At 35.4% G+C, this 13,984-nt stretch overlaps 1 protein-coding gene across 1 annotated transcript in view; it reads right to left on the bottom strand.

Annotated features, from left to right (window-relative positions):
• Nucleotides 1–9,169: 9,169 nt before the first annotated feature.
• Nucleotides 9,170–13,984, bottom strand: part of LOC149569630 (putative polyribonucleotide nucleotidyltransferase 1, chloroplastic) — a 316,486-nt gene continuing 311,671 nt past the window's right edge. The window contains exons 22-26 of the mRNA XM_089822341.1: nucleotides 10,558–10,611; nucleotides 10,349–10,390; nucleotides 9,950–10,226; nucleotides 9,742–9,826; nucleotides 9,170–9,610 (exon numbers count right to left, since the gene is read on the bottom strand). Coding sequence (XP_089678467.1) covers nucleotides 9,960–10,226; nucleotides 10,349–10,390; nucleotides 10,558–10,611 — 363 coding nt within the window. The 3' untranslated portion in view covers nucleotides 9,170–9,610; nucleotides 9,742–9,826; nucleotides 9,950–9,959. The remainder of the gene's footprint in view (nucleotides 9,611–9,741; nucleotides 9,827–9,949; nucleotides 10,227–10,348; nucleotides 10,391–10,557; nucleotides 10,612–13,984) is intronic.

Raw genomic sequence — 13,984 nt, 5'->3', positions numbered from 1 at the left:
ATGATCTTTCTATCTTAGAATATAAGAGGGCTTAATAGCCCTAAAAAGAAACTTTCTATTAAATAGTAATTGTTGAGCATAAGGTGGATATTCTTATGATCCAAGAAGTTAAAATGATTTTTTCTAACTTTTCCAAAATTGTTAACAACCTCTGGCTAGGGGCCATGTTCTTTTACTCTGAATCCAATGCTGCCTTAGGGGTTGTTTCTACTCTCTAAATCTCGTCTAGACTCAAGGGTTCTCTCCTTTCCTTTTCTCAAAACTACCTTTTTGCATCTTTTGTTAAAGAACAAAACCATTGGCAACTTTTCAATATGTACGCCCCTACCAATAGGGTTGGTAGAAAATCCCTATGAGAGGAATTACCAAATGGTTTATAGTCCTTCCCCTCTGACAATAACCTCTTTGGAGGGAACTTAACTCCCCTCTTTTCCCTTCTGAAAAGGTTGGGGGTCTTGTTGACTATAGTGATAGCATGGGGTCCCTTGTTATAAATAGTACCAACTTGGTGGATATCACTCTCACTAGAAATCCCTTCATGGAATAATCGCAGAAAATGAGCTCATTCGATCTAGGTCAAATTTGATAGATTCCTTGCCTCCTCTTCCTCAATGGATGCTAATGACTCCCTCCTGAAGTCCCTACCACATGCTATGTCCAGTCACAACCCACTAATGTTTAGATGGAAGGATTACCCACTATGGTGTCGTCCCTTGTTCAGATATGAAATCATGTGGAACTTCCACTCGTCCTTCAGGAAGATGGTTGAAAGATGGTGAAACACCCCCACAATGGGCATTGCTATATTTATAGTCTCTTCTAAGTTGGATCTAATTAAAACTTAGGTTAAAGCTTGGAGTAAGATTAATTTTGGAGACATTTTTGTTACTAAGAAAAATCTTGCTAGATCACTTTCCCACCTCCAAGCCTAGCTGGCTAAAGGGAACACCCTATTGGATATTCAACACAAGGGGAAAAAAGTGTAGAGGGGAGTGGAAGCAATTACTGGGCTAGGAAGAAACTTTTTGGAAGCAATGTTCGAGGGGTCAATAGATGAGGGAGGGGGATAATAATAATATTACCTTTTTCCACAGGTCTGCCACAAATCATAAAAGAAGAAATACTATTGATACCCTTCAGAATGAAAGGGAAGAAACTTGTAATGACAAGTTGTTGTTGGGGGGCTTGGTCACGAACTCTTTCAAATCCTTCTTTGCCTCTAAAGGCACTAACATGAGAAGGTACCATGATCAACTTTTGCAAAACATCCCTAGAGTGGTTATAGCTGAAGAATCAACACCTTTTGGAAAGGGTTTTGGATAATGAAGTTAGGGAAGTTGTGTTCTCCATGAATGCTTACAAAGCCTCTGGCCTAGATGGCTTCCCCCCAACCTTCTACCAATACTTCTAGGACATTGTGGGGGTGGATGTTTCTAGAGAGGCTAGGGACTTCTTCAGGACTGGTAAAATGTTAATGCAACAAAATAAAACCTTTATTGGTTGATCCCTAAACATTGTACCCCTGTCAACATTAATGATTATAGACATATAAGCCTATGTACCACATTCTATAAAATTCTCTCCAAGGTGCTGGTGAACATGATCGAGAACATCTTGGATAAACTTATTAGTACCAATCAGAATGGATTTGTCTCAGGAAAGAAAATTGTGGACACTATCATTTCAACTCATGAAATCATCCACTCTATGGACAAAAGTAGGAATGAAAGTATGGCCCTAAAACTTAATATCTCAAAGGCTTATGATAATGTGAATTGGTCATTTATGTACAAAACTTTTTCTTTCTTTGGTTTTAATAACAAAGTTGTCAATTTAATTAAAGAGTGAGTTGAAACTATTAATTATTTTGTTATTGTCAACGACACTTGGGGAGTTCTTTAGCTCCAGTAAAGGCCTTAGACAAGGTTACCCCCTCTCTCTATACTTGTTCATAATGATTTTAAAGGTCTTGGGAAGGAACATGCAAAATCTGGTGGATAACCAAAAAGTCAAAGGCATTAGGCTAGCCTCAACCCTCCCCCCTCTATTATCCAACAACTTGTGGATGACACTTTTTTTTTTGGTGTATCCTTGGTGGTGGAAGCTAGAGAATGGAAATGTCTACTAGATCATTATGTAGATGCTTCAGGTTAAAAAGTCAACCTTAAAAAAAGTAGAGTTTTTAAAAAAAATACAGACCATGATATTCAAAGCAAGATTATCAAGATCTTGGAATGCCAACTTGCCATCCCACCATCTATCTACCTTGGCCTCCCTCTTACTTTCAAGGATGCTACATTTGGTTTCTAGGACTCCATCCTTGATAAAAATCAAAAGAAACTTGCATAGTGGAAGGGAAAACTCCTTAGTCATCTGGGTAAACTCCAGCTCCTAAAATCTACCCTCCAAGGTATACCAGTCTACTTCCTCTCCATCTTCAAAATCTCTAGGGTGATGGTCGACAAACTAGAAAGGATACAACTCAACTTCCTAGAACTAAAGAAGAAAAAATTCTCTCCCTTATTAATTGGGACACGATCTATTCCCCCCAAAAATTTGGTGGCTTGGGTTTAAGAAGAATCATAAACATCAATAGAGCCCTTAAATATAAAATGGCTTGGAACCTAATGTTGGAAAAGGAGGATTAGTGCAACATCATGTGTGCTAAGTACTTGCAGGGTGAAAGTTTTAAGACTAAATTTAAGGATAGTAATCTTCCCCAAGGTTCCAAAATTTGGAACAACATTACCATATGTAAAGCTCTCTTATAGAAAGGTCTAATGTGGCAACTTGGAAATGGTCAGAAAATTAATTTATGAAAGGATAATTGGAATAACTTGTTTCATTTGAATACTACTAAGACTCATAATTTGAGTACCATGTTAATGCAAATATTGGGGGATAAAGTGGAGGGGTACATTAGTAATAGAAGGTGGATCAATTTGGGCAAAGTGATCAATAATTAGGGGTTGCATGTCTTTTCCTAGGATTTGACTGAACAATTGAAGCACATTAGAATCCCACAAACTAGCATGGAGGACATAATTCTTTAGGCCCCTACGCCTTCAAGATGTTTTTCCACCAGATTGGCTTGTTGCCTCACTCTTGCCCCTCTTAGTGCTAGCCTTGAATGGAGAAAAATTTGGGACAAGCACCTCACCCTAAAAATAAATTTCTTTTGGTGGACTCTTCTACATGGGAAGGTTCTCACCCAAGACAACCTTATTAAGAGGGGCTCCAGTTTAGCCAATAGATGTTCTTTGTGTAAAAAAGAACAAGAGACCATTAACCATCTCTTTATTCACTGTGAGGTGGCTACTACTAGTTGGCATCAAGCTATTAATAAGCTGAGGATAAATTGGACTATGGATGTGGATCTCAAGCAATTCGTTTACTAGACTAATTTCTCTTATCACCCCCTTGTTACTATGCCTTGGAAGATGATCCCCCTATATGTCTGTTGCTATATATGGAAGGAATGAAATAACAGGATATTTCGAGAGGGGGAAAATACCCCTCAAGTTACTTTCAATTTGGGTCTCAGAATGCTTCTTGAAAATGTAAATGCTAGTTATTGGAAATGCTCGAATTCACCTCCCTCCCCAACAGAAATTGAAATTGCAAGGGATTGGAACCTCCTGCAAGGATTCAATAGAATTGATACATCAATTGGCTAGGTGGTTCAAACTTAACTTTGATGGGGCTGTTAGACAAGACAAATAGGCAGGAGGTGGAATTTTAAGGGTCTATAAAGGTGAATGTTTGGCCGCCTATGCGGGACCTCTCAAAGAGCACAAAGTTAGCTAGGCTGAGGGAATGGCTCTCCTCTAGGGCATTAATATTGCTATGGACTTAGGAATTACTAATATTAAAGTGGAGGGTGATTCCAAAGTTATTATACAAGCCATTCATAGAAAGACTAGTGTTAGGTGGAGGGCTAGTACTATCCTGGATGATGTTAGTGCCCAAATGCAAATATTTTAGAACTTCAAATATGGTCACATATACAGAGCGGGAAATGGGGTTGTAGACCTAATGGTTGCTACTGTGCTACAAATGGAGGGGTTAAGGTGCTGGAGGGAGGAAAATTTGCTTCCACATGAGACAAGGAACCTTATAATGAGGGAGGAATATATGGGTACATAACACCATCAATCGATACATTTGGTGGCACCATAAGGGAAACAATGGCTACCCTTTGTATAATAGGAATTTTTTACAACTCAGAAAAGACACTTAGCACATTGCAATTATGAGCCAAAAAGGCAACTTTGGGGTTTTTAAAAAAGATTTATAGGCACAAACTTTTAATGGTATTGTATCATTATGGTGAGATCTTGGTGATTTTAAGTTTATATTCCCCTAACATTGCCTTAAATTATAAAGGCAAGTGGTGCACTGGTTATTTACACGATATTAAGGGTTCACACGAGTACGGTCAAGCGGATGGTTTGTTTATTAGTTAGTCCTATCACTACCATCATGACATTAAAAGTAAAGGTTACAACAAAATTCAAAAAGGCTTTTTGAAACTCATTTGTGCTATTGTGCGAAAAAACCAGTTTCAACGTTTCTCCGAGCTCTTCAAGTTGGAGACTATGTGTGACAATAAGCTCAACATTAAGTCTAATAGAATAGACAATGCATTTAGGAACAATGTGAAGGTCTTGTTTGTGTGTGAGGAAGGGGAATTGTTATAGTTCATGGAATGCATGTATGATAGGCATGATGAGAATATTTCAAAGTAGTTTATTTCATCTTGGAATAACATGAAGGTTACGATGGGAGGCCTAACGTTCAAGGTCAATGAAGAGGTCATCTCGAAAGCCACAAGCCTAGACATAGAGGAGGAAATGGAAAAAAAATGAGTAAGACTTTAGACTATGATGCCCTTAACCAATTGTTCAATCCCCTAGAGGAATCGATATAAAAGCAAGGTGGGTTCAGTAGGGGAGATTTGCCCAGCGTTTGGAAAGATATTTGCCACATTATTATGAAGTACTTCACTCTTGAAGGTAAGTTTATTGTTTACTACTACTATTTTCCTTTTTTGAACCATTTATGCCACAAAGCCTTAATATCCATTTTGTTCTACTTACTTAATTCCATGAATGACAACATAGAGGCTAACGAAAAACACAATCATAATGTCATTTTGCATTAAGGGTTACTGTTCAGGCTTTATAACTTTCACCGTGTGCTCTATCCACTGGTTAGGAAACCTGTAATCTCTCACACGGCAACCCCCCTGGGCCCCTTGATGTCGCCTCTTCTTATACTGGAAAGAAAAAGCCCAAAATTGAATTCTCCACCTACAAAAAATCTAGCAGCTTGAAAACAAAGGAAAGCGTGAGATTTATACTATTGAGTCGAGTGATGTTATTGAAACTCCTGCAAAGAGAAGTGCAAATGGGCCTTGAAAAATGTTGGTACATCAAATTTTGGTAGTTCTGTGACTAACTCTACTGAGGAAATTTTTTGCCACTCTAGTAAATCCTTGGATTCCCTCCTTCCTCTGATTGCCAAAAATACCCTTGTTCCCTCCCCCTTAGAGACCCAAAGAAAAACCCTATCTCAAATCCTGCTCCTAAGCCCTTTGTTGTGTAGGTTCTAGAGGAGGCTAAGGAGGCTAGTGGCTTGGCTAGTGGTGGGCTGCTAGGCAAAATGAAGGACACAATCGATAGACAAGACTCAAAGATTCAAGAGCCAAGAAGGGAGGTCGACAATTTCAATAGCTGTCTTAGAACTCCAATAAATTTGTTATTAAAACTTTCCATGCTTGTTCGGTGACCCTTTGTGCCCTACATGAGAAGTTTACTAGGACTAAGCTGAAGCATGGTGAAGATTACATGGATGTATTCTAGTTCCTTAAGGAAGAGTGGACCTCCACACTGTTGTCTAAGCAGTTGGGAAAATTCTAGCATTTTGCTTTATGGGTTTTCATAATTTTTTGTTAACCCCGAACAACTTTAGAACTTTTCCCCACCTTGTGTGGCGTAAATACTATGTTATTATTATTATTTTATTGCGTGACATTACCAGCATCATTGATACTATGAACTTTATGGTTTGGTTTTTGATAGAGGCAAGATAGATGTTGGTGTTTATATGTTGAAAGCTGCTAGTGCTATTAATGTGCTATTAATATGCGAGTTTGTTATATGGGCTAGCAGTCTCTTGCTGCTTTTAATGATAAGAAAACACATTGTTCTTAGGAAAATTCCATAGGAAAAACCAATTTTGTAGTTAAGGAGTTATATAAAACTTTAGCGAATCATAAAATACATCAATTGCTCTAACAATATTCTCCTCTGAAAATTCTTCTCCCAATTCTCTTCTTGAAATTCCATATTGCTATCTCCAACACTATCACCACACCCTTGCTATCATTGTAAACCTTATTAGCTAACACTACAAATGCTATTTAAGTGTATATTTTCTAAATGCCCATCAACATCATTTTATACTACTCTTATTGGAAAACCAATGATAGTGATATTTTTTTGATAGGTAATCGACCAAAGCCTAGATTATTTATTATTATTGTTAAGATTTATTATTATTATTATTATGTCTTAATCTCAAGTAGATTCAAACCCAAGACCTCCCAGATGAGAGATTCACAATTTACCGATACATTATAGGTTCTTGCCTAACTAATGGTTGTGGTATAATCTCAATCAACAACATAAATAAATTATCCTCTAACAAACCATAACTAATTGGTTTCTAAGTGTCTCTAAAAGACTCAATAAATTAAAAGAATAATTGTTTGTACTCTAACAACATTTACATAAAACACCTATTGTCGAATTCTTGGAAATGTAGAGTTGTCCAAGCAAGAAAACTAGGAGACTCTACATTTGAATTTAGATACTTTCATTTCTAACATCAAAATTAATAGACCAACTTAATAATTAAAACCCCATTAAATTAAGAACAAACTTGAAAGCCTACAAAATGAAGTCTCTATAAACATGGTTATTTAATAAACACATAGATTAGCATTAATGAAACATTGCCCTGTACATCCTTGAACACCATATAACATAATTATAAGCATTTTTAATAGCTTTATTTATATTTATGCTTTTCCTTTCTTCTTTATTTAATAAAATACAATCAAACAAGAGCTCTTGGTGAAAAATATCATTAATTACATTGAAGAGAATTAATAGAAGGTATTCAAAACATTTTTGGACTGAATGAGAAAGAGATTAGTGGGATTTATAATTTTGAAATATGTAGCAAAAATATAAAAATAACTTCTCTATTTTTGAAATAGTAACTAAGCATTTGTGAGAAGGGTAGTAGAAATATTCAAAAGTCAATTAATTACATAAAAAAGGAAGCATAATGATATGTTGTAATTTGTAATTTTTTTTTTTGGATTCGTAAACCATTGAAGCCTTATATTATATTGAATAAAATAAAATTGAATTTACATAATTCTTTGTTCGAACAAGCACTAATAGGAAAGAACGGAGCAAGAAAACTTCCAATCTCACCTGGGACCGAAGTCTGATATTATACAATTTAAAAGAGACATACCCCAGTTTATATGAAACTTCGTATAGGTTTATACAAAAGTTGATGAAACAATTGATAACAAATAGACTTCCTTTGAAAAGGGGACATAAATCAAAGGAGAGGCATGATTCCAAACTTAATTCATCAAGGATCCTGCCATGAAGAAGTCATCCCCCAACCCTCTGCATGACAAAATACAAATATCTTCCAATATGGGCTTAGTACCAAATCAATGTAATCAGAAAAAGTGGAAGGAGTAGAAAGACCAATCAATATAATGAGAGACTCTTCATATAATAAGAATCATAAATTGTACTATTGGAGTTAATCAAAAGAGTTTTATAATATGCTTTAAATGAATCTTTATCTAAAATCTCATCCCTTATCCTACTCAGTTCACTGTTTTAAGTTAGAGTGGAATAGATATTCAGGGTTCTTATCTAGTTCGAATGAATAGATCAATCAAGCCTATATTAACTAATTTCAATAATTTAAGATGCTCATTGATTCATCTTATTCTTATCATATACTTATGAGTTTAAGAGAAGTCTGAATCAATAGCCAACTTGAATTCATTCATATTGCCTAATTAAGATTATAAAATAATTAGTAGCATGGGGGTTGATAAACACCTTGCTCTGCTTAAAGCATAATGAAATGCAAACTAAATCCATAATGATGAAGGGGAAGAGATTATTAAATATTGAATAATCTAGATCATTGGATATATTATTCTGAAAATAGAAAACAAGAAAATGTGAAAAAATATTAAAAAATAAATATATACATATAAAATTAAAAAGTAAATCTATAAAAGAAAAATATTTATATAGTCAATGTTATAAATTTATATTTAAATCAACTTGAAATAAGAAAATAATTTTACATATCATAGTTTTATCTTTAAATAATTAAATCTACCTCTAAAAAGTAAAATGACACAATCAATATAAAATAGATAATAGTATTATAATTCTATTTTAAAAAAAAATTCTCTATTTTCTTAAACTATAAATTTTAACTTCTATAAGTAATCTAATTCTTATTTTTTAATAATTGTTAACTCTCGGTAATGCATGGAGTCATGCACATGGGCTAATATATATTTGTTTAAATGTGACACTGTATGTGTTTTTCTGTAATCAATGAACTCAATTCTGCGAGCCCACACGTTGCGTCGCCCAACAAATATTTATTACATTCTCATAGCCATCTTTTTCCTATTTTTTATTCTCTAAAATTTGATTTTCCCCTAAGAAATTGCTCTGGGCCAATGTTAATTAAAAAATTAACATGAATTAAATGAATTAAAAAATATTATACCGAAACCTTCGCTCTGAACATTACTCTTCTGCCATGAAAAAATTAAAATGATGCAGCTGGGTCCAAGGGGAACATTAGTTCCCTGCCTTACATAACTCTTACATAACACACAGACTAATAATAATTTTTTATCATATTTTAAATTTTCATTAATTCATAAATATGATCAAATATAATGTGATAATTTTTTACCCTCGTGAATACCTTTTGGCTTTGCTGCAATCCTCTAATATTTTAATTGAATTTTCCATTGACCATTCAATTTAAATTGTTCTCAATCTAATGCCAATTAAATATCAAATGGAAAGCTAGTCTCTAAAGAGAGAACGAATTATTGCCATTAAAATGAGCATATACAACTTGCAGGTCATTAAGCCAGCGAATTCTGTTGTACTTCTCCTAAAATAAGCATCAAAGTTTTAACTAGCAAAATTTGACCTACCATGCCCTACGAGTCCATATACGAAACTTATTTTACAGAAAACCCAAAACCTCTGTGGTAAATGGAATTGTTGTTTCTGCTTCAAGAAACACTTTGAAGAGCCCTTAATAATTTACAATTTCACTCATGTCGTATGATTACAAATTCGTCTTCCCTTCTCAAGTGCGAATAGCTGAGGAAAAATGATGATGGGTAACAAAGGAATCTTAATATTATTCCAACAATTTGGTCGAGCATCTTGCTTTCTTGAACTCCTTCCGGAATCATAAAGGTTTGGAAAGTTTTATAATGGTTGAACGAGCTAGAAGATACCTCCTGTTAAGGAACAAACATAAGTACGATCTAAAAGACTATACAAGCAGCTAAAACTTTAAAGAGAATATAAATAAATAGCTATTTTGTTTGCCTAAACTCCAAAATTTTCAATTATGTTTAGATTTCTGCACCTGGCAATTTAGCATACAATCTCCAGCTCCTTCATAGTGACAGCAGCAACAATTTTTTCTCTTCGACAAATTCATACAGGAGATCCTTAACCCACACAAGGTGCTTGAAAGTGTTACTTGTGAGAATCATTACTTGAAGATGTCATACTAAAATCAACAAATTATCATTTAACTTTCGTCCAAAACCTTTCCCCAGCGTTGAACTTACCAAACAGGCCTTAGGTGTTACTTGTGTGCCCATTGATTTGGGTTGACCCTTCCTGAGTACTAGCCAATTCCTTACTAGTAAGTTTGTACTTGACAGGAGAAAATTTCTGCTTGGCAGGAAAATCTGACTCCTTGATAATCTTCTCCTTCACAGCACTAGGAGATTCCTTAGTACTCATTTCCTTGATAACAGGTGATTCCTGACTAGTTCCCTTCTCCTGATCCTCATTCTGGAGTAATGCACGGCGACTCAGACGGAAGTGGCCACGCTCATTTATCTGGAAAGGTAATAAAGTATTCTAAGACATCTGGCCATGCCTGGTAACATAACTTCAAAGCTATCATACAAAATTCCATGAACATGGTTCTAGTTCAGATAATGAAAATGTAAGTTTCTCACCTCAATAAGCTTGACATCCAAGCGTTCTCCCACTTTGACAATCTGCTTAGTTCAGAGAGAAAATGAGATAAATTGAATGTGCTTAAAAAAAATCATCAGAAACCCAATCATAGTGTTTTTAGTCAGTAGGGTCATCCCAGATTATTAAACCTCTATTTCTACCTACTATGATGAAACATTAAAACAAAGGGCTTTCAGATTTAGCTTACATCTTCAGCTTTAGACACAAATTTTGAGCTCAGTTCACTAATATGCAAGAGGCCCTGCAAAAAAGGAAAAAAAAAAGTTCTCAATTAGAGTAACGAATATATCAAATTACCTCTACATGGAAACGATATACAGTATGAATTTGAAATCCACACTCTAAAAATTAGGCACCACATTTTTCCATATTTTCTAAATTGTAGCAAGAATATGAATATTGGAAATCAGGAAAAAAAGACACTAGGAATGTGGTGAAAGAGCTGTCAATAATGCTCACTATATCAGCTTTCCTGCCGTCTCTCATCTCCTCTCAATTCAAACGCACCCTTAATACTCAAGGAATCAAATTTTGTGATAGAGATCCACACGTATAATGTGGAGGGGAAAGTAAGGATATCTACTTACTGTCTTTAGAATAATATTTAATGTCTTTAGAATAAGTTCGAAGTACACACTGGGGCGTGTTGCTGATCACAAGTGCCCAAACCAGCACTCTTTTATAGTTTCAGTGGACTGATCGGTAAACCCAAAAAACATTAAGATTTATTATTTTCAACTAAGGATTTAATCAGGAAAAATTTTGATTTAAAAAATATATATCAACAGTTTTATAATATTTAAAAACATTTCATTAACATTGAGATATAGAAAGCAAATAAAAATTCGTAGCGACCAGTGAATTTGATGGATAATGCTCCTTGTGGAATTTCGGTGCAACACATCTCATGGGGTTTGGAGCCAAGATCCTCAATAGGATTGAGGGCAGTGCTCCTCACAAGACTCTGGGGCAAGCACCCCTACTGATGTTGAGGTGCAGTCTCCTATGGGTCTAGGAGAAGCACCTCTACCAAGGTCAAGAGGATGTGCCCCTTCCATGTACCTTGTCGCGATATAGGGCAAGGGTGGAAGGCAGAGCCCTCACTACCAAGTCCAAATTAAAGCTTTTGAATCCCTCCTCTTGTCTCCATCGACACACATATAAAATGTAATATTACAAATAGAACAAGTATAAACAAAATATCTAAGTTACTGGTTCGTGTTTGGGTTCAAAGAACTGGTTCGCTGGTACGTCAAAATCTTGAAATGGGGTTTGGGTTCGCTGGTACTTAAAAATGTGTATTACTATTACATATAGTTAAATTTATTAATATTAATAATTAATAATTTGCTTGTCAATACAGAATCTAGATGTTTAACTTAAACTTTGAATGAGATATGGTGAATATCTCAAATTATTATATATTCTACATTTTTTGGTGTTTATTTATGCGTTTTTAAGAATATTTTAAGAATTTTTATATTTTCAAATATTCGATGAAAGTGTTGATTTATTTCGCTGAGTTTTTGCTGATTCCGAGTTTTTCAAAATTTTTAGGCCAGCCGAGATATTGCCGATATCGAGTTTTTAAACTATGCTCCAAATAGATAAAATGCCACCCTTAGTTGTAGAATTCTGGTTCCCTATGATAACTGCCTTGTTCCTCTTATTTGCAACAGTAATTTAATATTCTTTGGCTCAAAATGTGTCTACAAAAGCCCAGATCAATTGCATACTAGTCATCAGATTAATAGGCACAATTCATTGGTATAGATAACCAATTCAAAGAGGAATGAAGAGTTGCAGAAATCGTTGATTTCAACAACAATATCAAACCCTTGGAAAAACTCATGAATTTCACAAAACAAGATACATGTAATGAGATGTTCAATCCTTCATGAGGAGTGCATTTTATAACTTTTAAGGGCTAAAGGCTTCTTCCGAACACAAACGCCAAGAGTCTTGCTCACCACATTTTTCAGTAAGAGTCTTCTTAATAACAACACTAAATTAGAACCAATAACTTATAAAGTTATTTATTAAGTTAATAAATAACTTTCAATATGCCTCAAATTGTCAAGGCTCAATGGAACACCAATATAGTGTGGACTCAAGCCACCACTATTGTTCTGCCAAAAATGGAAACCCACTCTCCTAACTTTCTATTAATTGTAAGTCACATAAACAGAAACCCTCAAAACCAAGTGTCAACTCACAAGGGTTGCAATGATGAACTAACATACCCATGCTCCTAGAACATGCTAAATTGGGGACATTACAATCCTCCCTCTCTAAGATTTCTTGTCTTGAAGCAATCACAATCCTGGGTGCTAAAGTATATCCTCTGACTCCCAAGTGACATCCTCATCTGGTAGACTGTGCTACTTCACCAAAAACACCCTGATGATTCACCGATGCAAGTTCCTTTTTTTGGTATCCAATATCGCCTTAGGGATCAACTCTAACCTCCTCTTATCATCCAGTGGGGGTAAAGAAGAAGACGAGACAACATATATGCCTAATGCCTTCTTGAGGTGCAATACATTGAATACATTATGTGCTTTGTTGTCTTCTGGAAAATCAAGCTCATAAGCTACCTCACCGACATGTCTAATAACACAAATGGGACCATTGTAGTGAGGCTTGAGCTTTTGCACTCTTCCTGATAGATGGCAATCTACAAGGCTGCAACATTAGATACACCATAGCACCCAGTTGAAAAGAGTGAGCAATCCTCTCTTGATCAGCATATTGCTTATGCCGATTTTGAGCCTTTTGAATGTTGTCTTTTAGAGTCCACATAACATTCTGATAGTCTTGCAGTAAATCACCCGCACTGGGCACCCTACTGTCATTTAATAACAAATCTATGAAACTCAGAGGATCATATCCATACAAGGTTCTAGAAGGGGACATCTATATACATGTATGGTGAGTGGAATTAGTATATCCACTTCACTTAGGCCCATTGTTGTGCTGACACATAGTTCCATAGATAGGTCTCCACCCACTTAATAACAATCTCAGTTTGACCATCAATCTGAGGGTGGTAACTAGTGCTTGAAGTCAACTATGTCCTGCACAACTTGAACAACTCTTGCCAAAAGAGACTCATAAATTGGCTATCTCAACCACTAACAATGTTCAAAGGTAAACCATGCAACCGAAAAACCTCCTAGAAGAACAACTCAGCTACCTATATCGCTGAAAATGTAGTGATGATAGGAAAAAGTGCCCATATTTGGTGAGGTGATCCACTACTACAACTATGAAAATCTTGACCTTGGGCTTTTTGCAAGCCCACAATAAAATCCATAGATAAGCACTCTCACTTCCTCTCAAAAATGGATAGTGGCTGTAATAAACCAACTGAAAAGTATGTTCATGTTTGTTCAATTGACAAACAAAGCACTTTGACATTTTTTTGAACATTTGAGTTCAGACCCTTCCATGTCAATATCTCCTAAATTTGTCTATTAAGTCTTAAAGTACCCAGGATGCCATGCTAATGGAGAATCATAAAAGGCCCACAGTACAATCTCTCTGAAACTCTATCCTGGGAGCAATAATATCTTTCCCTTGTAAATGATTAAGTCATTTACAAGAGTATACCT

The sequence above is a fragment of the Cupressus sempervirens genome, chromosome 3 (genome assembly GCF_028749045.1).
Source record: "Cupressus sempervirens isolate cs-2001-9-10 chromosome 3, ASM2874904v1, whole genome shotgun sequence".
Classification (NCBI taxonomy): Eukaryota; Viridiplantae; Streptophyta; class Pinopsida; order Cupressales; family Cupressaceae; genus Cupressus; species Cupressus sempervirens.
The sequence above is the reverse complement of the archived record's forward strand: the minus strand, read 5'-3'. Positions and strand labels throughout refer to the sequence as shown.